At 36.6% G+C, this 26,911-nt stretch overlaps 1 protein-coding gene across 1 annotated transcript; it reads right to left on the reverse strand.

The window, feature by feature from the left end:
* Nucleotides 1-299: 299 nt before the first annotated feature.
* On the reverse strand, nucleotides 300-26,911 carry LOC147911166 (phosphorylase b kinase regulatory subunit beta-like; the record flags this gene model as incomplete). The annotated part of the gene is made up of 5 exons (XM_087428474.1): nucleotides 300-540; nucleotides 11,914-12,008; nucleotides 23,822-23,980; nucleotides 26,215-26,292; nucleotides 26,854-26,911. Coding segments are annotated over 5 exons (450 nt in total), but the record flags the coding sequence as incomplete, so codon positions are not given.

The raw sequence follows: 26,911 nt of genomic DNA on the forward strand, positions 1-26,911 counted from the left end.
AACTAAGGCATAACAGAGGTTAACCAACTTGCCCAAACTTGGATTCAAACCCATACACTGTGCCTCCAGAGGCTGTGCTCTGCACTGTTTTGCTAGGCAGAAGGTCTAGCAATATGAAATCTCTCCTATTTATATTCTTGAATATTAACACAGCATTTTCATATCATAGTGTTTTTTTTTCTGTGACTCGTCCTTTGATGTTAGAATGGCTTATTTATGTAAAAATTCTGTTGCATTCACCATCAATTTCAAGAAACAACATCAAATTTTCTCAAGTTGGTTTAAAAATGAAGAAAAGAAACCCAATTCCTGGCTGGTCTTATGCTACTGCCTGTTAAATATGTTAGTTTCAGACAGAATCCTGCAAACATTTAAAAAGGTGTGAAGTGTGTTTTCCTATTTAACCACTAATCTTCTGTATTTTGATTAGTATAATACACATTTCAAAAGAAAGTCCATTTGCTCTACAACTCCAGAAACCTACCCCTGGTTGCTATAAATGGATGTCCTCTGTAGGGTCACCTTATCCCCAGTGGACAACTGCAATGTAGAATACAAAGAATCAGTGAAATGTACATGGTCTGCTGCTTACACTTTCTGCACCAGTCAAATCTCTTCCAGATATAAATGAGCACCAAAGGCTGGAAACAAACACAGCCTTCAAGAAACCATTATCTGATGTTAACATGGCAGAGTCACTGCAGTGCGAACAACGAAAGTCTCATCGACAGATAATCAGTAGGTAGTCAGCACCAGAATTACTGAGGCAACAGAAAACGATGAACATCTACCGACAACAAGTTAGGGTGAAAGGAGAGGGAGAGTAAACACTCAAAGAAGCTTGCTAGGCTCCTGAAAGTGTTTTCCTTTGGACAAGGAAGAAGAAAATCCCTAATAAAATTACTAATTATTAGACTGTGGACTTGGTCTCATCCTAGTGCTAACAGGGAAGAAGAAAGAAGCTAACAGTTAGACCCTTTTAACATGATCAACCCCATGAGGTGACATCTCTGCATCTAATTCTTCAGATCATTTCCACAGCCCTCTCAGTGTGCTAAGGCACAGGTGCAACTATTTTTCTGTGATGTAATATTGAGCCAGCCTGTTCAGTTAATAAGCTATTTCCTTTGTTAATTCCTTCACACCATTACAAAAATCATTGCTTCCAAATGCTTGACATCCCCTCCCCCTTTCCTTCTTCAGGTAACACCTTCATATTGGTTATGCCACTTGACAACTGTGTGACCTTGGAAAAATTACTTAACCTTCTGAGACTCACATTAGCTATTTGCAAAATGGGTATAATAATATATATTTCAGAAAAGTGTTAAAATCAGATATAATACATACAATACATATAAAATACCCATACAGTAGGAGCACAATCAATAGTGGCTATTCTTATTTCTCTCATTTCCTTTCTCTTGCCCTGACAAATACCAGACTAGGCTGATAGAACACAAAGAAGAATAAGACACATTCTCTACTGTGAGGAGCCTTGCCAGGCCACAACTACAACAGTGTGACAAGTGTTGTAACATGGAGTGCGTAAAGAGCTATAGGAAAGCAGGCTTAGTGGCACAGCTGCCAAACCCACATGACTTGTTTCCAGGGGGTTGTTTATAGGATGATTGGATAATATGGTCTTTTGTATAATTTATCTTCTCTAAATCAAATGTGACATAGGAAAGTGGGAGCAAGAAGAGCAGGCATTGTTACCCTATTTATAAGAATAAAGGACAGACTAATTAACAGGTTGGGGTTAATTATTTTCTTTCAAATATTTCTTTATCAGATAATATGAATAATTTTGGCATTTAATTTACTTGGTTTGCATCTACTTGGGGTCATCACAACTGTTTAATGAACATTTACTCTGCTTAAATCCCAGTGTTAGGTTTATCAACCCAGATCTGTAGAGCATAGAGGGTAGCTGGAGAAAAAAACACTTACAGAAACAATGAGATAAGACTCAAGCAAAGGAGGTAAGGCTTAGGTTTCTAGTTCCAGAGAGCAAAGTGAGCACATGCACTCAATTCTCATTCCTCCTCAGACCCCACAGAAATGACCATAAAGATGTTAATAATAAATAAAAAAAACTAAAGCCACAGCAATGAAGAGAAAACATCAAATAAGATATTTCAGCACATTTCTAGTATAAGAGACGGCAAATGGAAGTGCATTAATGCATAAAGCAGAGCAGAGGAAGCCCATATATCCCAAACTATACCACTTAGAGTATCACCAAAATGCTGCCACAGGTGTGGGAGCTGATCCACCGAATAGAGGGGCCCCAGAGGGGCACCTGGTTTGCAGGCACAATGGAGGGCAGATGGGAGAAGTGGGGTGTGACACAGAACTGATGAAAGGCCACAGTGGCCAGCCTCATGCCCCACACAGAGAACCACAGTCAGCAATAAAACCAAGTTTTTCTCTTAATATACTGAACAAACTGACTGGCGCAAGTTAATGCTTCCAGTGTAGGCAAGAGCCTCCTCAAAGTTTCCCCTTCACATTCTGGCATTTGGCAAGAATGATGAGGGTCTGATCCCTGAGAGACAAAACTCCTAATCACATCTCCCTCACCTCTTGTTGAGGTGGTGTGGGGGCAGACCACTTAAGACACTGAGACACTTAAGTGAGACCACGTAAGATACAATCAGATCATCCATCACATTAATATGACTGGATAAATGAAGATCATCAGGTAGGTGACAAAATAACCAGCAGGAAGAAAGAGAAACATCACATTAATGAAACACAAAAATTACCTTGGATATTACATTTAGTGAAATAAGCTAGACACAGAAAGGTAAATATTGTATAATTTCACTTATATGAGGTACCTAAAATGGGCAAATTCATAGAGACAGAAGACAGAATAGAGGTTATCAAGAGCTGGAGGGTGGGGAGAAGGGGGAGTCATTGTTTAAGGGGTAGAGAGTTTTTGTTGGGAATGACGAAAAGGTTTTGGGTATAGACAGTGGTGATGGTTACACAACATTGTAAATGCATTTAATGCCAACGAACTGTACACTTATGAATGGTTAAAATGGTAAATATTATGTTATGTATATTTTGCCACAATAAAAAAAAAGAAAAAAATTACTCTGGAGATTTAACAAATGGCACTTTGACAACTGGATATTCACATGCAAAGAACCAAGTTGGATCCCTACCTCACACTATATACATAAATTAACTCAAAATGGATCAGAGACCTAAACATAAGAGCTAACCCTATAAAATTCTTAGAAGAAAATATCAGCATAAATCTTCATCACCCTGGATTAGGCAATGGTTTCTTAGATATGACAGCAAAAACACAAGCAACCAAAGAAAAAATAGATAAATTAGACTTCATCAAAATGGAAAACTTCTGTGCTTCAAATGACACCATCAAGAAAGTGAAATGACAGTCTACCAAATGGCATAAAAAATTTGCAGATCATATAAGGAACTCATATTCAGAATACATAAAGAACTCTTACAATACAATAATAAAAAGACAAATAACCCAATTAAAAAATGACACTGTATCTTAACAGACATTTCTCCAAAGAATATAAATACAAATTGCCAATAAACACATGAAAAGATGCTCAACAACATTAGTAACCAGGGAAGGCAAAAAAAAAAACCCACAATGATATACCACTTCTCACCCATTAGAATGGCTATAATCAAAAAGACAGATAATCACAAGTATGGACAAGAATGTAGAGAAATCGGAACCCTCATACTTTGCTGGTAGGAATGCAAAATAATGCAGTCACTTTGGAAAACAGACTGGCAGTTCCTCAAAATGTTAAACATAGAGTTAGCATATGACTCAGCAATTCCATAATGTCCAAGAAAAATGAAAACATGTCACACAAAAACTTGTACACAAAATTTCATAGCAGCAATATTCATAATGGCCAAAAGTGGAAACCACCCAAATGTCCATCACCTGATGAATGGATAAATAAAATATGGTGTACACATACAATGGAATGTTACTTTGCCCTAAAAAGGAATGAAGTACTGATACATGCTACAACACTGATGAATTTTGAAAACATTATGCGAGTAAAAAAAGCCAGTCACAAAATATCACATATATGAAACCATTTATATGCTATGTCCAGAATAAGAAAACCCATACAGACACAAAGTAGATTAGTAGTTGCCTAGGGCTAGGGTAGGGAGAGAGAGAAAGGTTGAGGAAAGTGGAGAGTGACTGTTAAAGGGTACAGGGTTTCTTTTGGGGGTGATGAAAATGTTCTAAAATTGATTGTGATGAATATACTAAAAATTATTGAATTGTACACCTTAAATTAGTGACTTGTATAGGATGTAAATTATATTTCAATAAAGCTTTTATTTAAAAAAGTTCAATAAATGATAGCTGTTATTGTTTTATACAATTACTCTGGAGAAAAAAGATGTTTCAAGAACAGAAGAAATCTTAACTCCAAATTTTACTTACAGAAAGACTTACAGAGATAAAGTATCTATTGAAAAAAGGGAAATGGGAACAAGATGCGTAGACTCAGTTTTCCCTCCTGCTCTAATTACAATTTTTTACCCTGAAAATAATCAATGGATAACAATTAAAGGACTCTGAAAGCTGGAAAGAAGAAGGTAGACTGGACTGGCTAAGAACCTCAGGACTTGAAGAATGGCAATACAGTGCGATTCCTGAGATCCCGCATATGCTGGGCTGAACACCAGGGAAGCCTGCAGCCTGACACAACCAACAGGCATAGACAAAAAAATAAACAAACACAAAAACAATAAAAGTCTGTTCCCTCTGGCGAAAGGACTGGGAAACACGAAGCACAACAGAGACCAAGTGGGGACCCCAACCCTAGTTCCTCAACTGAGGTACTTGTTGGCCAATTTGCCTTTAGCAGCAACTGCAAAGCCCTAATGGGCCCACCCAACCTCTGCTTCACAACCAGGGCACTGGTGGGCCAATACAACTGTAGCATCAGCAAAGAAGCCCCAGTGAGCTGTCCAGATCCCTGTTTGGCAAACCAGGCTTCAGTAGGCAGTCCAATTCACCTGCAGGAGCAGCAGTAAAGTTCCAAGAGCCAGCTCAACCCCTACTTCAGAACCAGGGCACCAGCAGGCAGTCTGATCCACCAGCAGCAGCAGCTCCACAGCAGTGACAAGCCTACCCAGCCCCAGTGCCACACCTGGGAACCAGTGAGTGGGCCGATCCAGCCACACCAGCTCAGGCTGGTGTCAGGCCAGAGAGAAATGGCGTTATTACCTACAGAAGAACACAAATTTGAATCGACAAGGGATTTTTCATCTGAAACTACAGAGGCCAGAGGAAGTGGTACAATAATTCTTAGTGCTGAAAGAAAACAACTGCCAATCAGGAGTCCTGTATATAACAAAAGTATCCTTCAGGAATGAAGGGGAAATAAAGACACTATCAGACAATGGAAAACTAATAAGTTTGTTAGCAGACCTACTTATAAATAATATCCAGAGAAAGCTATCTAAACAGAAAGAAAATGATAAAATGTGGTATATACATACAATGGAATGTTATTTGGCTGTAAAAAGGAATGAAGTACTAATATATGCTACCAGATTGATGAATTTTGAAAACATTATGCAAGTGAAAAAAGCCAGTCACAAAATACCACATATTATATGAAACCATTTTTCCAGAAAGCTGAGACATTCAGAAAGGAAAGAATAATGGAATGGTAAAAGTTGAGATAAGCAGAACAGACTCTCCTTTACCTCATGAGTTTCTTTAATCAAATTTTATGGTTGAAGCAAAAATTTTCACACAACCTGATGTGCTGCTCAATTAATGCAGAGGAAATACTTAAGAAAATTATGCTTAAAAAGTGAAAAAGGGAAAGAAAACTAAATGGAAGTAAAGTTTCTACACTTCACTTAAAGTGGTAAAATGTTGATACAGTAGAGTTTTGATAATCTAAGTATGTATATGGTAATTCCTAGAGCAACTACTAAGAAAATTTAAGAAAGCAATACACTAAAAAACATTATAAATAAATCATAATGGAATTCTAAGAAACGTCAAATAAGCCACAAGATATCCTTCAGTGGGTGAACGGTGAAACGATGGTATAGTCATACCATGAAATACTACTAAGCAATAAAAAGGAACAAACTTCATAACGCAACAATTTGTATCAGTCTCATGGGAATTATGCTGAGTGAAAAAAACCAATTCCAAAAGGTTATATATCATATAGTTCCATTTATATAACATTCCTGACATGACAAAATTATAAAATGGAGAACAGATTAGTGGTTGTCTGGGGTTAAAACTGGGGGTGAGGGAGTGGGTGTGGTTAAAAAGGGGTAACACAAGGAAGCCTTATTATGATATGGTGATGGTACAATTAAGTATCTTGACTATGATGGAGGTTACAGAAAGCTACACATGTGATTAAAATGGTCAGAGCTCTACACACACACACATACACACACACACACACACACACATGAGTGTATGTATAACTGGTTAAATCTGAATAAGCTTTATAGACTGTACCACTGTCAATTTTCTGTTTTTCTGTTGTACTATGTAATATAAGGCATTAACATTGTGGAGGCTGAGTGAAGGATTCACAGGCCCTCCCTGGACATTTCTTTGCAATTTCTTGTGGATCTGTATTTATTTCAAAATAAAAAGTTAAAAAAAGTTTTTATTCAATTGATACCTCAAAAATTTTTGACTCTCCAAATTTGTAGTAATTGTGACAATAATTTTAAATAAAAACTAGAAAGCTATGAAAATGAGAACAAGAATGAGCTATTAGATATTAAAATGTGACTTTGAAAAAAAATTCAACAGAAGAGCTGGAACAAAAAGTTAAGGAAGATTCCCTGAATGTAGAGCAAAAAAAACACAAAGAAATAGAAACCATATGAAAAAAAAGAAGAGAGTCAGAGGATCACTCCTTTAGGTCTAAGATCTCACTAATAAGAGCACTAATAGAAAGAATAGAGAGAATAAAGAAAAGGAAATTATCAAAGATATAATTTAAGAAAATTTCCCACAACTGAAGAAAGTCACAAAATGAAAGGGGCAACCAAATGCCAAGCAAAATAAATGAAAATAAGATTCGTACAAAAACAGGTTCCCATGAAATTTTAGGACATCAAAAATAAGGACAAGTTCCCAAAAGGAGATGACCCAAAAAATGTAGTTTTATTACATCGTTTCAAGTTATAAAGGTGATAAATAAAAGAACTAAAAATAACTACTAAATATTGGGAGATTAAGATGGAAGGGAGGTTGGGGTATACAAGTGATCTTTCCAAAACAAAGAAACAACAGCTACTGTGTGAAGGTAAAACATCAAGCACAGGAGTTACTCTACATTATTCAGAAATTTGGAGACAGAGGTGAAAACAGATATAGATTTAAAAAAGGCTTTTCTAGAGATGGAGAAATGGTGGAATGGTTAATACTCCCAATGGGTTGTAATGCAATTGCACTGGAATCTCATCTGTATTATTTCACGTTTTACAATATGCATTTATGTAACTTTTTTTTTTGGTGAGGAAGATTGGCCCTGAGCTAACACCTCTTGCCAATCTTCCTCTTATTGCTTGAGGAAGCATGGCCCTGAGCTAACATCTGTGCCCGTCTTCCTCTATTTTGTATGTGGGTCACTGCCACAGCATGGCTTGATGTGTGGTGTAGGTCTGTGCCCAGGAGCTGAACCTGTGAACCCAGGCCACCAAAGCGGAGCGTGCAAACTTAACTACTATGCCACCAGGCCGGCCCCTGCGTTTATATAACTTTTATATGTAGTCAAAGAAAAAGGCACTGCATGGGGCTTGGATTTTAAGGATTCTGACTCAAAAAGAGGCCAGGGTTTCAGGATGAAGGTTGCACTAAGTGTGGAGGTCTGGGAGTGGTTGAGGGCAGGGTGTGATATTAGATCAACAATTCTGCTGAGACTCTAGCAAAGGAAGAGCAGGCAGAAATTTGGAGAAATTGCAGGATATAGGTGAAAAACAAGGAATTGAGGTGACCGTGTGGGGCCTCGAATGTCGGGATATGGAGTTTAGAATCTATCCTGTAGGTAGCAGAGAGTCAGGGAAGTTTTTAAGCAGAAAATAACATGAATGCACCCACGCTTTATAAGATCATGTGTTCTCAAGCACAGATGACAAACAGGAGGAGAGACTGGAGACAAAGAGATTATAGTAATCATCCCATTGAGTAGTAATAAAGTCTGAGTGGTACATGGCAGTGGGGATGAATATGAGGAGACAAATGTGGATGTTACTGTGAAGGCAAAGCCAATATGACAATCAACTGAATACAGAAGCTACTGGTGTGAGAAGAGACTACTGCAGTCCTTTCTTATCCAAGATAGGGACTGTGGAAAGAGGGGCAGGTTTGAAAAGAGAAGACAACAAATTTGGCATTAGGAATGTTGGGTTTTACTTCTTTTTAAATTTTTTAAACCACTGTATTGAGAAATATGCACATACAAAAAGCTGTGCATATTTAATGTATACAACTTGATGAGTTAGAAATAAGTATACAACCAGAAACATCGGGTTTTAAATACTAGATCTGTGGAGAGATGATCACCAGGTAGTTGGAAATTCAAGTTTAAATATTAGGAAAGAATCACAATTAGAGAAACAGATTTAGAGATATTTGCATGAGAAGTCCACTATTTCCCATGACAGACCTTCCCCCCACACATCCCTTCAAGCATCCCTTCAAGCATCCTCAAGCCTTCAAGTTAAACACTGAGTACCTCCTATATAACAGGTGTTGTGGTACTAGGACAGGTCCTGAAGCTACAAAAATGAATAAAACATAGTTTCTCATCTCTAGGAGTTTACATTCGAAGACCTCCAAAAGGTTTTTTTCTTTTTTGGTCAGAATCTCATAATACGTTCAAGTATATCTGCCATTGCTTACAATGCTTTTCTTTCTACTTCTCTAAACTTTACTTACAAAATGGGATTTGTTTTGTTCTCTAACTAACATCAAGAGGAAACAGCAATTTCTGACTAAAGAGTGAGTAGTGAGAAGGGTTACCCTAGATGATACCACACTTCTCCAACCTCAGTCTTACCCCCAGGTACAAAAGTATTCCCTTTTCCTGAAATGAATTTGCTACGGGTATTGTTAAGAAAATCAACAGTTCTCAATTTAGTCCTCAATGTTTTGGGTTTGCAATGTGCCAATAGCCCTATGCAAACTTGAAGGAATGGACCTTTCTACAGTTCTAGCACACTCCCTGCTTTCTGGATTCTGGAAATTTCCTTCTGCCATAACCCTTCTGTGAAGGAATGAGTTGATTCGGCAGGTCTGGGTTGTTCAAACCCTGAACATTCCCAAGAAAGGCATGTTTTCAGGATGGGCCCTTGGCTGGCTTCTTGGAATGTTCTGTCAGATAAGAGTGTTTTTGCATGCCTGAGGCCTTGGGCCACAACGTACTAGTTTGTCCAGAGGGTTTCCCCTAACATTGTGATTTATGGTGAACATCTGCTTTTTCTCTAAGGGGCTAGAGCTTGAATAACCGAGGTCAGTCATGCAGGTGCTATATGCCTACAGGACTGACCCCCAGTGAAAACCCTGGACACTCCAGCTTGAGAAAGCTTCCCTGGTTGGAAACACTCTGCACGTGTTGTCACACGTGGCTGCTGGGTAACTGTGTCTCACATGGCTCCACTGGGAGAGCACACTGGGAAGCTTGTGCCTGGTTCCCTCAGGACTTGCCCCATGTGCCTCTGCTGATTTTATCCTGTATCCTTTCACTATAATAAACCCTAAGTGTAAGTATAACAGCTTCTGAGTCCCGTGAGTCCTTCTAGTGAATCTCTGAGGCTAAGGGTGGTCATGGGGACCCCGATACATCTTCCTTCAAAGTCTGGGATTTCTGTCATTTTCAGGAATTGTCTGAAATTTACTACTCTCTATTTACTTTTTCCAACACTTGGCAGACTTTAAAGCACCTGGTCAACCCCCACACATCAGTTAATTGCAAAGTCTGACCTGGTCAATCATGACCAAGAGGCCACTGACACCATTTCAAGCAGAGGACTACATCTGACCTCTATATTTCACCAGTCCATGTCACCCAAGCCAGCAATGGACATGGGCATGCCAGTCTTGGCTACTGCTTAAATGGCTGAGAAAGTGACAAGGGCACCTCACCATTTTATATCCTACCACAACTAAGCTGCCAGTAGGGTGGGGCATGACAGCTCCCAGCAATTTTCTGCTGCCAATCCTCCCCATCATCTCCCTCTCAGAAACCATACACAACTCTGCACAGACGTAATCTACCACATGGCTGCAGGAGACGAGCCTTTGTCCTTACCCTAGAGCAAGTCTCTTAGCTGCGATGTGGCTCCACCAGGGAGGCATGCCACAGACAACATCAGAAAATGATTTCAACGTTAAAAAATACACGTAAAGCAAATTCTCTATAAAAGTCACTCTCACTCACTCTGATATGCTTTCTTGAGTGAGAGAGAAAGAGCTGCAAGCATATTGGATGTCAAAAAATAAAAATAACCCACAGCCTTCCTTATAAGTATCAAGCATAAAAAATTGTTTATATTGTGGATTTTGCTAGCCATGTGCTTTGATGTTCTCTGGCTCCTGCCCCCACACCTCAAATCTGTGACCTATTACTTTATTTTCTAAGAAAAGGATTTGAGATTTCATTGCCCTAGAGAAGTGGGTCACACATGTGAAATGCTATGTAAATGATAAACACTAGTCTTAAAATGGCTCCGAGTCACAGCACTGGGTAATATGAAGTTAAATGTATTCCCTATTTTATCATTTCTTCAATGATAAACTGCATGTCTCAAATCTGTACAGAATGTACACTTGTACTGCACTGACCCCAGTGGTAACTAAGATAAAGGCTGAATCCCCACCTTGTGTAGGAGCTAACAGGCCAGTGAAAAATTTCTATCACATATTAACATAGGGATTTTATGTTCTTGAGAAAATCTTAACATTTATTTACAAGTCTCCCAAATAGCTTCCCATCTATAAACCACAAGGAGCACTTAGCATGTTTGGTTGAAGACCAGCAGAAGACTCAGAAACAGCGGGATAGAATGTAACGGAGCCGGCTGGCTCTCCTTTCTCTCATTAAAACAAACATTTATTTCTGTGTGTGTGTGTGTTTGTATATGCATGTTTTTTAAAATAAAAGCAGCATTTCAATTTTGTAGACATGTCTTCTATAAGTGCTGATGCTGTTCTTATTACATAAATGTTAACTGCTTGGAATCCCAGGCACACACTCAAGTTCATTCCCTTTCTCCTCAGGCAGTTTCCATAATCCACAGCATTTTCATTTTAACAGTCCTCATTACTGGTATCATTTAATACTTGAGAGTTTGCTCAAGTCTACATCAATCTTGCTGATCCTGCAAACACTTACGCTGTTGACACAACACAATCTGAATCCATAGCTACTAAATGTAAAAAACTGAGAACTATTCCTTCACCCGACACATCACCAAGTACTAAGAACAACTCTGTCAGTCACTTGTCCCGTCACAGAGACACAGTGCTGGAGAGACGTCAAGCACAGGGCCTTTCACCAGACCCCACTCCCTTCAATATGGTGCCGTCTCATCTATCTCCCTGCCTCCCATAGGTACTGCATCTTCTCAAAGACATTTGACACCTTAAGCTTACCCACTTTGAAGAGGAAAATGTTTACCTGGAAAACATCTTGTTAGACATATCTGGCTCATACTCCCTCACTAAAAAAGAGCCCTTTACCACAAGTAAATCTTAACTAACCAGAGACGGAGAATCTTCGCCCTCGGAAAAAGCAATAAAAAGCCCTTCAGAATAAAATTTCTTCTTCAATTAAGCTTTAAATGTCTTTGAATGAGTCTAAATCAAGAAATAAAATCTCTCTTTACCTGATTGGAAAACCTCACGCTCACGTTACGTTGATTCTGTAGTGGGATATAGCGCTGAACAGGATCAATGTCTTTAGGACTGATTAATTCATCAGCTGAAAAACAAAGAAGGGAAATGACATTATCAAAAACGCATCTGTACAACACCATAAACCAACCAGACCTAATATATATCTATAGAACATTCCATTCAATAACAGCAGAATATATATCCTTCTCAATGCAAATGGAACGTCTTCCATATGCTAGGCCATAGAACAAGTTTCAATAAATTTAAAAGGACTGAAATCATACAAAGTATGTTCTCTGACCACAATAGAATGAAATTAGAAATCAATAACAGGAAGAAGTTTTAGAAATTCACAAATACGTAGAAATTAAACAACGTAATCCTAAATAACCAATGGGTCAAAGAAGAACCAAAAGGGAAATTAGAAAATACTTTCTAATGTACTTTCTGATGAGATGATGAAAATAATGAAGACATAACGTAACTTATGGGATATAGGTAAAGCAATGCTCAGAGGGAAATTTGTATCTGTAAATGCTTATATTAAAACAGAAGAAAAACCTCAAACCAATAACCTATTCTTCCACATTAAGACAGCGGATGAAAAAGAACAAATTAAGTCAAAATCAAGCAGAAGCAAGGAAATAATAAAGATCAGAGTGCAAATTAATGAAATAGAGTATAGAAAAACAATAAAGAATATAAATTAAACCAAAAGAAGATTCTTGAAAAGCTCAAAAGTTGACAAACCCTTAGCTAGACTGACCAAGAGAAAAAGAAAGAAGACAAATTACTAAATCAGGAATGAAAGAAGGAACATTACTACCAACTTTAAGGATTATAAGAGAATACTATGAACAGATGTACACCCAGAATTTAGATAACCCAGATGATATAGACAAATTCCTAGAAATACACATATTACCAAAACTGACTCAAGAAAAAACAGAAAATCTGAACAGATTTGTAACAAGTGACTGAAACTTCCCACCAAAAAAAAGCTCAGAACATATGGCTTCACTGCTGAAGTCTACCAAACAGTTAAAGAAGAACTAAAACCAACCTTTCACCAACTTTTCCAAAAAATAGTAGGGAGAACACTTTCCAACTCATTCTAAGAGGCTGGTATTACCCAAATACCAAAACCAAAGACACCACAAGAAAGAAAATTACAAACCCAAATCTCTTCTGAATATAGACACAAAAATCCTCAATGAAAATACTAGCAAACCAAAGCCAGGAACATTTTAGGATTACACACCATGACCAAGTGAGATTTATCCCACAAATGCAAGGATAGCTTAACATCCCAAATCAATACTTGCAATATACCATTTCAATAGAATAAAGGACAAAAAACTACATGATCATCTCAGTAGACACAGAAAACACATTTGACAAAATTCAACATCCTTTCTTAATAAAAAGCATGCAACAAACTAGGGATAGAAGGGAACTTCCTCAACCTGATAAAGGGCATCTATGAAAAACTGATGGCTAATATCATACTCATGATCAAAGAGTGAATGTCCCAAAGATTAGGAACAAGACAATGATGTCCGCTCTTGTCACTTCTATTCAACATTGTAATGGAGGTTCTAGCCAGAGAAATTAGGCAAGAAAAAGTAATAAAAGGCATCCAGATTGAAAAGAAGAAGTTACAGTAATTAAGACAATGTGGTACTGGCATGAAGATAAGACACACAGATCAACAGAATAGAATCGAGAGTCTAGAAATAAACCTTTACATTTACAGTCAATTGATTTTTGACAAGGGTGCCAAAACAATTCAAGAGGGAAAAGAATAAGTTTTTTTTCCCCACAAATTGTGCTGGGACAACTGGACATCCAAATGCAAAAGAATGAAGTTGGACCTTCATTCCTCACACCATCTATAAAAATAAACGGAAAATAGATCAAAAAGTTAAACGTAAGAGCTAAAATTATAAAACTGTTAGAAGAAAATATGCATAAATCTTTGTGACTTTGAATTAGACAAAACTACGACATCAAACCATAAATGACAGAAAAAATGAGATAAATTGAATTTTGTCCAAATTATAACCTTTTGTGCCTCAAAGGACACCATCAAGAAAGCAGAATGTTAGCCCACAGAATGGAAGAGAGTATTCGCAAAGCATATATCTTGTAAGGAACTTGTACCTTGAATATTTAAAGAACTCTTAAAACTCAATAATAAAAAGACAACCTAATTTAAAAATGGCCACAGTACCTGAATAGACATATCTGAATAGACATTTCTCCAAAGATTTACAAATTACCAATGAGCACATGAAAAGATGCTCAACATTAGTCATTTGCGAAATGCTTATCAAAACCACAATGAAATACCACTTCACATCCATTAGGATGGCTATAATCAAAACAGACAAGAAGAAGGGTTGGAGAGAATGTAGAGAAATTGGAACCCTCATACATTGCTGGTTGGAATGCAAAATCGTTTAGCCACTTTGGAAAACAGTCTGGAATTGCTCAAAATGTTAAACACAGAGTTACAATATGACTCACCCCTAGGTATAGACCATACATTTCACCTATTTAAAGTTTACAATTCAGTGGTTTTCCACCCCTAGGTATATCCAAGAAAGCTAAAAACATGTCATTTTATGAATGAAACAATGTCAAACAATAATTTGTACATGAAAGTTCATAGCAGTATTACTCATAACAGCAAAAACGTGGAAACAACCCAAATGTCTATCTCCTGAGGAATGGATGAATAAATCAGATGTGGTATATACGTACAATGGAATGTTATTCCACCACAAAAAGGAATGAAGCGTTGATTGATACATGGATGAACCTTGCAAACAGTGAAAAAAGTGAAAATAGCCAGTCACAAAAGGCCCCACATTATGAGTCAAGGTACATGAAATGTCCAGAACAGGAAAATCTATAGAAAATAGAAAGTAGATTAATGACTGTCTAGTGCTGGGGTGGGGAGTCAGCCTTGGTGGTCTAGTGGTTAAGATCAGGCGCTCTTCCACTGTCGCCCAGGTTCGTTTCCTGATCAGGAACCACACGACCCATCTGTTGGTTGTGACACTGTGGCGGCTGGGTGTTGCTGTGATGCTGAAAGTTATGCCATTGGTATTTCAAATATCAGCAGGGTCGCCCATGGTGAAGAGGTTTCAGCAGAGCTTCCAGGCTAAGACAGACTAGGAAGGAGAACCCGGCCACCCACTTCCAAAAAATCTGGCCACGAAAACACCATGAATAGCAGCAGAACATTGTCTGATATAGCCAGGATGCTGGGGGGAACGGGGGAAGGGTGAAGTGATTGGGGGGAAGTGGGGGGTGACTGCTAAAGGGTATGAGGTTTTTTGGGGGATGATGAAAATTAAATTAATTAACTGTTTGTAGTGACAGTTGCACAATTCTCTGTGAATATACTAAAAACCACCGAATTGTAAACTTTAAATAAGTGAAATGTATGGTGTGTAAATTATACCTCAATAAAGCTGTTCTAAAAATAATGCATTTGCATTCTCAAGGAAGGAAATCATTTCATTAAGGGGAGTCAAAGTGTCTGCTGATGCTAAATTCTACAATAGTCTTCTGAGATGGGGCGTTTTTTCTGGGGCACTGACCAGCATGACGGTAATGTCTCCAACTGCTGCTATACTGTAAACACGGAAGCTCTTTTCATGTGGTAGTCCCTTGTGGCAACTTTTGATAAAATCCAAGGATACAACAAGGAACGCCACTTAGATTTTTGGGAGGGGAGGTTGAGAAGAAGGTACTAAGTCAGTGGTTCTTTGCTGTCTTCTGCTCTAACACACCTGAAAGGCCCATCAGCACCTGAGACTCACTGAGGCAGGGATTCTCCCTGGGCCTGGAAGAAACTAAGCTGGGGAGGAGAGAGTCGGTGGTGGGAAACCACAACTCAAATGTAATTCTGCATAATCTCGTCAGAGGACAAGTTGGCAGTATTACCCAAATTTACAGCAAGCATACTCTGACTCAGCATTTGCACATCTATCAAGTTATCTTATTATGCTCAGACATGTGAAACATAATTAAATAATAACATCGAAAAAGGAATCCAACTATTCTAAAGTGAGTCAGCACACTTCTTTATTTTTACCGCACTTACGTTATGAAAATGTGCTCATTTCACTCTTGATCTTCAATTCTATATTGATCACATAAAAACGACACCATGCTGAGTTTTGTATAAATTCACCCACGTATAATATTTACTAAAAAAAAGAAAAAAATTACACCTCATTTTCCATAGCTTTTTAGGTACTGCTTTTAGACAGTGAATAATTCTGAAAAACAGAACAGGGAGTTAACCACAAAAATGCTTATAAATTTCTTTGCAGTTTTGGGAATGTTTCTCATTATATTTCTATTTGAGGGTAACTTCAGGGCACATGTGCAATGTTATCCAACAGGCAAAATCGCCAAAGGTGTTTATAGTAACACTTGGAAGATGTTTTTAATAATAATAAAAGTGATATTAAAAATAGAATAACAAAAAAAGGAGGAGCAGCCACAGAAGCCACCAGAGCCACTGCTGCCTCTGCAACAGCAACCCTAGCAACACTCGCACAGAACTGACTACATCCCTGGCAGTATGTCACATGTATTAATTCATTAATCGTCACAACAACTTTATCATTTTACAGATGATGAAATGGAGGCACTGAGTGGTTAAGCAACTTGCACACGGCTGGTAAATGACAGAGCTTAGATTCCAACACAGGCAGTCTCTCTCTGGAGTCGGGGTTCTAAACCACATACAATTCTGTCCTTTGAGAACACTGACATTCTATACAATACAGATGGAAGAGACACCAGGAGGAAGAAACAATAAACAAACAATTTAGACCTTGATATGTTATACTTTCCTACCCAAATCAGGAAGCATATTACAGAACATTCTTCTCTCTGAAAAAAAATACTTTTGCAAAATTTAAAACAAACCAATACAGGCTTAATTATGGCAAATATCAACATATAATTCCAATTTATTACTATCATTTTAGCTCATGATGCAAGGTTGACCATGATAGTCTAAATAGCAGCAAATTATTTCCCTATTTCATTTGTCTGATCATTGAGATGTGGAAAAATTTCCACTACCAACAAGCATTTTACATAATTGATGTTTCACTGTCATTCTATAGAAATGAAATTCTATCTTTATTATTTTGTTATTTATAAATGATGACAGATAAATTAAGAAATCTTTATATCCTTGGAAAGCATAAATGCTAACGTATCAAAATTGATATGAATCAAATAGTTAACCAAGTCTTTTGAAAGTTTATTTCTTTGTACTTCCTTCTTATTTCTTTCTTTGTACTGTATTTGCATATCTAGCTTGATGTTCCCACTTATACCATGTGCTTGTCTATGTCTCCACAGGCTGTATGCTTCTTACTCATAGCTGTACCCCACTACCTAGCACAGCATCTGGCATACAGTAGGTACTCAAGAGACTTATTAACCAAAATAATAAATTGGTGAGTTAACAAATTTGGAAACATTAATTGCCATAATCATTACTTTAATTTCCATAGAGGTAAAAGTGACAGGTATTTTAAAAGGTCAAGTTAACAGACATACATTTTTTTCACTGCACTGATTTTTATCATTCAGGAGGCAAAAATGGAGCTCCTCATTGTGCTAATTCCGTGACACCAGCTTTCTGGTGAAGTGTGAGAAGCCTGAAAGAACTTACACCCAACCAACTACAGAATTGTTAAAGGGAAAATGAGACAACAGGAGAAAAGAGCAATTGGCTTTCTACATTTCACAATACAGTACCAAAGCTCACAGAAAATCAAGCATTTCTATAAATAGGAATAGCTGTCTTTAAATCCTTAGAAGACAGATTAGGTTCATTAATATTTGCACTTTTTTATGCATAGAAAGGCTTATAAATCATACCCTGGGTTTACCTCTAACAATAATTATTGAGGGTAAAAAGAAAATATTAAGGAGAATTTTTGTTTCTTTAATGAAATGACAATTTAAAGGAAATTTAACAGAGTAATTTTTTATCATGACACCAAAATTACATAGGACACACTAAAACAGGCTCAGCAGCTAATTTATGGAGTAAAATTCTGTGCTGCAAAGCCTGGTTGATTCTCAGGGGCAGGGACACATATTACTAACACATGTATTAAGAAATGAGCTATGAAGAAAAAGAAAATGTAGATCTTCAACCTAATACATTATACCAAAAAATTTCAAATGTATAATATATGTTTTTAACTCAATTGATTAACAGCGATGAACTTTCAAAGATTTAATGTTAAATTCTATGGCAAAAATTTAAATAGAAAAACAATGAAACACCTGAATATATAAAGACTTTAAATTTCATTCATCAAAAAACAGAACAAGCAAAGTTTAGAGGCAAACAAACTAGGAAAATGTCAGAGAGGTTTAGTATACCTAACATATGAAACATTTATGTAGACTGATAAGAAAAATCGTAAAACCAAGGTTAAACGCACAAAGCAGATATCCAGACAATTCACAGAGGATACAGAAATGACTAAGAAATATGTTTTTAACAATCAGCATGTAAATGAAAACAGGATACAAATTAATTCTTATTAGGTTACCAAAGTTTTTATTTTTAATAAGCATATTTACTGCCACAAAGGTTACAGGTGACACAAGCACCTCGAAGACTCCTGAATAAATCAATCAAGTCTCTGTCAGTCCCGGGCTGGGTGACCTCGGGTGAGGTGCTGAGCTCTTCGGAGCTTCAGTTATGACACAGAGTACCCATCTCATAGAGGAGTTAGGAGGATTACTTAGGACATTATTTGCAAAGGGTAGAGCACAGAATCTGACACATTTTAAGGCAGGTATTATTATTAGCATTTCTGGGAAATAGTTTGACAATATGTATGCAGTCTTCTCGAACTCTAGGCATCACTGCTTTCATATTCAATGTCACTAAGATATTTGAGGGTGGGATCATAAATTTTTTATACAAGTTTTCTAGCCCTAGTAGCAATTCAACTAAAAATTTCAGTTTTAAGAAAGCTAGTCATTTATACAATAAGCTAAAAGAAGAAAATCTTCCTACGTGAAGCTTTTCAAGTAATACTGTATTACATGTGCTCTCAAGATGTTTATAATGCCCACTGCACAGAAATCCCATTATAGGTCACTATCAATCACAAGGATACCATGAAAAGGATAACAAAAGTGCTCAGAAATTGATGTCTTTCTGCTTGAAGTTTCCTGAAGTGTAACAGATGGGAAATCTTTCAGCAACCACAATTTATAAATATATCTGTACTCTTATCTATTCATTTTACCTTTACTGATCAGTAACAAAACACGTGCTATACTGAGCAATAAAATTAAGTCAACTGCATTTGAAGTCAACGGACCAATGAAAATCAAGACCTCAGCTTCGGATGACCTCATGCACACTAGGGGTGTGATCACTGATTTACTTTAACTTTTAAAAGCATTAAATTTCCAGGCTTAATAAGTGGCTTTTATATTTGAGGTCAATTGGGCAAGAAATATCATGAATGAAATCAAATGCAAATGGACTTATCTTAGTTACAAACACTGGAATTAGGAAGCAGTATATCAGAATAACTAGGCTGCCCTCAGAGGACAGAAATATTTCCCAGATTGTCACATTCCTTTCTTGCTGTAGAGCTACTGGATATCACAGCGACTAGCACAGAGCAGGCCTCTACAAATAGTAGCTGAATCATCAAGCAGATGAATGGTTATGGAGCAACTAGGCAAGCATTCTCTTCCTGTGATGTTTTGTGGCAATGGGAGTACTAGCAGGGAGGGCCCAGGAGCATCCTGAGTTGCCTGGTTAACAAGAACTAGGCAACATATTTTCACAAAACTATATCCTAAATGGTGGCTGAGAGAGGGAGGGAGGGTAGAAGGGCAGGAAGTAGAAGAACCATTGAAGTATGTAGTTGTCCCACAGTCAATGCTTTATGTATATTTCCTCATCAGTTAATCTTTCTGACATAAAAATAAAGAAACTGATGATCACAGAAGGTAAGAAAATTCTTCAAGTCATATAAATAGTAAGTAGTAGAACTTATATGCAAACCGTGAACTGCCTAGTTCCTAAGTTTATGATCCCAAAACTCTTGATCTTTCCACTACAGTCAAAGAAAAACATGAAGAAAAGGAAAAAAGGAAGAGAAACTAGGGGAGAAGAAGTGGAGGAAAAAGATGATAATGTTAGAGAAATAATCTATACCACGTGGCTACAAGTTTGCTAGGTATTAATACTCATTTAAAATATAGTCTAGTGGAAAATAAATTGAGTTTGAAACAATGACTTACCAAAGAACTTTAGGTACCCAAGCAATTAAGTTGGGAACTTTATATGTACATAACACTTTGGATATTTTAAAGTACTTTTATATCCATTTTATCACTTTAAAAGTCTCTGAATAAAACTCCCAGGAAATTAAATAACATTCATGCCAAAAAGAAAAAAAGTCTTCACAAAACTCAAGAAAATTTTCATTCACCTGAATATCTTGGGAGTTTGTGTATATTGGAGAGAAAGGTGTACTTATTAAAATTACTCAATAATTCAAGCTTAATCAAAGAACATGACTGACTTTAACTCCTGATGTTTACTAATAATGCTTTCATAATGTTTTCAAAGTATCCATTCTACAAAAATCCTTCTATTCGCCTGTCTTAAGGTATACAGTATATAAAGCTCTAATCTTTAACGATTTGGGATCTTACAGTAGGACCTACATGAAGGTCATCACTGTCAGTGTCCTACGTACAGAGAAAGGAAAGTCAGTTGCATGTATATTGAAAAGACAAGATAAAATCTAGAAGTCAGATATTTTTTAAAGCTAAACAACTGATATGTTAGTTTCTCTTTTTAGAAAATACTAAGAAAACATATTAAAGTTAAGTAATGGCTTTGGGAAAGTTTTAGAGTAAAGTTATCATTAACCTTATGTTATCTTATATTTCCCTACTTTTCTTAACCTCAAAAAAGAAATGCAATCCAAAGAACTTTTATGTGATAAATACTTTTACAGTTATTTTTGCAAAGAACTCAAAAAGTACACTGCTTTCTACAGACTGATCATCTCTTACATGGATAGTTTCTAAACTTCCAAATTTAAATAACAATTGTAGGTATAACAAATGATCACTTTATTCTAAGACAAGACAAATGTATCTTAAAATATGTCTCTGGTTTAAAATAAACATGTTTACAATTTATTTACCCATTTTATAGCAAACACTGATAATTCTAAAAGTCTAAATTTTCTAAAGAAAAAAAAAGAAATACTGTAATAATTAACTATTTTCTAAGAACACAGTGGGTAGGTCAAGCCTTCGGCCAGGAAACAGCATATTGAGTCTTTTTGCTCTAACAGTGGAATACAAGTCACATAGTTTTGTTGTATAATTATTCACTAAGGCACACACAGAACAAAATATTCTTAGTGGATTTCACTGGATACAAACTGGCCTGAATTAGTAAAAGTCATATATTCCAGAATATTTTTAAAGATTTACTGTTCTATTATTTTCACATAACTCCAATCAATTAACTGTCCATAAAATGTTGTCAAGCAGATATCCAACTGAGGCTTCTTTAATGAATAAATAAGCCTTTGTTGGTAAATGTGGCATCTAGAATGCTGATTAACGTCCACAGAAGTGTGTTGGTTCTTGGGACAAGTATACAATAGTTAAGAGTGAGTTGTCAACCAGAAGACACACAGCTAGGTAAGAGTGCTAAAGAATATGCAGCATCTCTTTCTCAGGGAAGACAAGCATGTTGTTTCCTAGTTTGCAACACACCTTCTGCATGTTCTCTACCGCCTTTGTAGAAGCTCAGCAGGGAAGAAGAGAAACTGACTCTTTCTTTGAAGGCTCTTTCTTCTTTTTGATCGTGAAACAGATCAAGGCATGACCTACACTATTTCTGTTCACTCTGGTCTTAAGATAAGAAAATGGTATCTAAACTCAAAATCTGTCTACACTGAATACATTAATTTTGGAGTAAAGAAGGTCCAATGCTTTTTTTACTGATTGATATTGTTTTCAATTTTCTTTCTTTTTTTTTAAAGCTCAATTTGCTTATGTAGAGTATAGTCAATTCTGCATTCCCAAATCACTAGGCTTCTCAATTTTATCCACAGGCTTTGCTCAAATAGCACTTTTTCTCACTGTATCAACCTCAGGCTGAATATATAGCAAGCAGTAGAATGAAGAAGGTTTAGATCTCAAATCCCATATCCCAGGCACCAGTTTTCAGCCTCTGAATCACAGAAAAACTTCCTTATGCTCGTTTGTAATTTCCAAGTATAGTACTTAGGATTCTGATGTTAAAATTCTTGTCCTAAGGTAGGTTAGCTACTCCTCTACTATAATATGTTTTATTTAGCCGTGAGTATCAACAAGGCTTCTTCATATTCATGTTAGTGAGAAGGAAATAACATTCTACCCAGAGATAACCTTACCAACTAGGCTTGATTCTAAGAACACTACTTCATCTATATATATTTGTCTGTTGGAAAATCTAAATGCAAAACCTGTATAAATAATATTAACTCCTTATTAAAAAGCTGTCCTTTTAAAGGAAGAAAATTTTTCTACAGGTTTTAAAATTAGGATTAAGTTTATATGGAGACCCAGAAAATACAGTTAGGAAAAGAGCAAACTGGAAACAGCATTAAGTTAATTTTCTCTTCTTTGGTTAGCTTCTATTTGCCCTTATATATCATCTGTGTAAAGCTTGAATTGGAAATCTGGACTTTGAAACATTCTTCCCTAATGGAATGGAAAAAAAAAGAAACCAAAGACAATTACTCCTACAGCACAAATTTAGCATTTATGCAGTAGTACTGGGGACAACAAAGACAACAACAGTATTTCACATAGCAAGCAGTTCTTTTAGTGCAGGTACAATATTCACAATCAGCCTGTTTCATAATCTTTTTGCCATAAAGGAATTCTGCCTCTAATAAGATAGCCTTTTTGATGGAAATGCTAATAATATTTTAAATTTTAGCAAGGAATCGCACAGGAAGAGGCATAATAGTTCTTTGTGTTCGTTAAATTAGCCTTCATTTCAATGTGTCCAAAGAGTACTTTTATTCAGCTGAAGTTTTAGGAAAAGCTAAAGAATAATTCTTCAAAGAATTATGAATAATGTTCCCGTTAAGCCTCTAGCAAACTGAGTAAATTGCTAATGTGTATTTACCGGAAAGAAGAAAACTCTGGGATAACCAATTCCTTTTGGCAAGTGGTTTACTAAAGCTATGACCAAACATGATTGCTATATTAAATCAGAATTTTATTACCTTATATAAAAGTAACTCAAAGTTCCCATAGGCTTCTGTTAGAAACCTATCCACTAAGCTGAATGCAGCCCTCTAAATGATAATGGTACCCACACTATCTGACTTTCTTCCCAGAAACCGTCCATCATCATTCAGTGAAACAGACATATTAATATACCTTTACATACCAAGAAACTGCCCCAAGACCTCTTAGCAGCATGAAACGCCAGGCAAACACAAGAAAAATGTCTGCAAAGACCTACTTCTTTTTTTTTTTTTTTTTTTGGTGAGGAAGATTAGCCCTGAGCTAACATCTGTTGCCAATCCTCCTCATTTTGCTGAGGAAGATTGGCCCTGGGCTAACATCCATGCCCATCTTCCTCTACTTTATATGTGGGATGCCTGTCACAGCATGGCTTGATGAGCAGTGAGTAGGTCCACACCTGGGATCCAAACCTGCAAACCCCAGGCCACCGAAGAGGAGTGTGTGAACTTAACCACTAATACACTGGGCCAGCCCCTGACATACTTATTTCTAACGACTTGATAACAAGAGATAAAATTGTTCCCAACCTTCTCCACTTACCCAGGAGTTTTGCGATGATATAAAGGGCTTGTCCCCAAAGAAACAGTTTTCCATCACGGCCACAGTTGCTAGGAAATCGCTTCTGACTACCAGGGTTTCTTTTTTCAGATTCTACAAAATCAGCTGGCACATAGTAGTGCTTTGGTACAACAGGATAACCTATGGAGTTTAAAAATAAATATTTAAAATATAACAAATCAGTGTCCTTCCCAAATTTTCTCTTCAAGAAATTGCAATAACTAGAAAGGAGAGAGAAAGGTTGTAGAGGAGGTAACAGATTTGATAGACTACAGAAAATTGGATATTTTGGCTCCTTTCAGAAATTGCAAGTGCAAAATGTGGAAAAAGCTTCTTGAGTTTAAAACACTAATTTGACAGCATATGTTATGCTTTAGCCAACAATGTTAACATAATCTCCTTTAACAACATTTAATTTTAACACCTTTAAATGAATCAACAAATATACAGTACGCAAATATTTAGAGCCATTGAAGAAGCTACCTTTAATAGGATTAGTCTATGGAAGTTTTACAAATGAGATACTGTATAATCTTAAATGAAGAATTATAACCCTGAGCCATTGCTTAGAGGGAAGAAATCCTCATTTTAATCATTAAACCCATTATCTACCATTCAATATCACTGAAGAGAAAAAATCCATCTTACCCTGTGAGCAAACTGTTTAAAAATATTCCTTGGTAGAAACTAAAAATTATTATTTAAAGACTAGAATCTCTGTGGATGATGTAAAGGGGGAAAAAAACCCAATTCCAGTAGAGTGCTACAGAAGACTTTTTGCAATATCAGCCCATAGTAAACTTAATTTCCCTCATTTCCCTAAAATTTGCTTCCTTCTTCATGCATCAATCAATCACGATATTTGTGTCTAGAACTAGTAAAAAGGTCTATGATTCACAGGGAGTAGTTTGAACACCACTCTCTGAACGTGATGAAGCCTAAAGTGTGGTCCACTCAACCACCACCTCAAGGCGTCAGTGATTTACCACTGAGTACTAAAAGACCTCATTCAAGGGATTTTAAATATCATATGCATTACCACACGCATTACATTATTTCTCACATTGCACAAGTAATTATTTGGAGCATAAAGACATAAATAAATTAATTAATTTTTATTTCAAATTCAATGTTTATCCATAAACATTTCACTACTTTAACATTACAAGTATTTTAAAGGGTGAGCACATACTGTGAAGTATTTAGGGTACTTGTGGAAAACCCTAAAGAATATCACAAACTTCATGTGAGACAGGAACAGGGCTCAGTGCTGTAACCGCCAGTTCATGCATTGTGCCCATAAGCCATCCATTTTTTACCAAGAAATCATATATATATATATATTTTTTGTGAGGAAGATCGGCCCTGAGCTAACATCTGCCAATCCTCCTCTTTTTTTTGCTGAGGAAGACTGGCCCTGGGCTACCATCCGTGCCCATCTTCCTCCACTTTATATGGGACGCCGCCACAGCATGGCTTGACAAGCAGTGTGTCGGTGCACGCCTGGGATCCGAACCGGTGAGCCTCCGGCCGCCGCAGTGGAGTGCGCACACTTAACCGCTTGCGCCGCTGGGCCAGCCCCAACAAATCATAATTTTTAACTTCCAGATAAATATGTTTTCAAAGCTGTTCACTTATGAGAACATATTCTCATTTTATTAATACTTCCAAACCCCAAAGATATTTGGAACTTCTCCTTTGGAATTCCTTTGATAACTAGTTTTCTAGTCATACAGAAAAATCAGTTATGTTCTTTTATGGGCCCTGACAGTGTTTAACTGCAACCAACACACTACTCATAAGATGGGGCCTTTTGACCATTTCTAAAATATTAAACCCATCCTCAAAGGATGACATTTTAGCATCACAGCAGACATTCAAAATAACATGCTAAAAGCCCTAGAAGCAACTCCAAAGAGGAGGCCAGAATGTTCTTGACAATGGTAGTACCTTTAGGCTAGGACAGAGCCTCTAGCTGGCCCTCTGGAGGGGGCAGCAGTCACCTGAACATACCATTTCTGGTGACCTGAATACAAATCAGTCATTTTATATTATTGCCGCACTACACAGAGTGGAGTTACACAGTAGATAACAGATGAAGAACCTGGGCTTAGCCAATGAACTATTTTCCAATTACTACAGCCATGACGACCTAAATTCGTCTTCATCCTTGTATTGCCTAATGAACTCCTTTTATAAAAACAAATTTATTATAGCAAATTAATAAATTATTCTTTCTAATTCATTCAAGATCTCATTCATTTTTTTCAATTTAAATAAACTGTTCTGTTTAAAAAGCAATCATTTACGCATTTCAAAGGAATGTGAAGGAAATATCAGGAGGAAGAATTTCTTGAAAAACAAGCCAACTATACCGTCTGTGGTCTGACGAAGTACTGGAGTCAGAAGGTCCTGATATTCCTTTACTTGGCTGGGATTGCCTCTAAAAACTCCTAAAACGTAAAATATAAAATCCAACAGCATCTGAGCTCAACAAGCACCACAGAAATTTTACCTTAGGAAAATCTATTAGCCCAGTTATAATTATTTTGGTAATTTTCTACATAAATGTAAAAATAAAATTGAAAAAGGTAATGCAAACGTGTGTGATATTTTTTCAGGAAATTGATTTTAGAAGGTCATGTTAGCATTTAGAATCGAAAACAGAATTTTAATTGAAATATCTCTATTTATATGTGTAAATATTATAGATATTCACAATGTTACGAATTATGGTATTCGTGATTTCTATTCATAAAAAAACTTCTTTGCAAATATGAAAATATGTTTGCATCATTTTTTAAATAAAGTATTTCTTTAATTCTTTAAATTCTTTTACAGAAAATGATTTAATATTCACTCAGAAAGCAGAAGAGTAGCGTACAAAAATGCAGAGCAGTTAACATCACTGTGTGCAGTCTATTTTGCTAGCTGAAAGGAGTCATATTTCATTTTTCTCTTCTTTAAACCACTTATATCCTATAGCTTAAATTTCAGGAGGAAAGCTCACTTACCATCAATCATCATGTAAAGGAAAAATATGGGAAATTCACACTCAATGCCATCAAATAG

Source organism: Ceratotherium simum, unplaced genomic scaffold (assembly GCF_057802395.1).
Source record: "Ceratotherium simum simum isolate JZ-2026a unplaced genomic scaffold, ASM5780239v1 HiC_scaffold_53, whole genome shotgun sequence".
Lineage (NCBI taxonomy): Eukaryota > Metazoa > Chordata > Mammalia > Perissodactyla > Rhinocerotidae > Ceratotherium > Ceratotherium simum.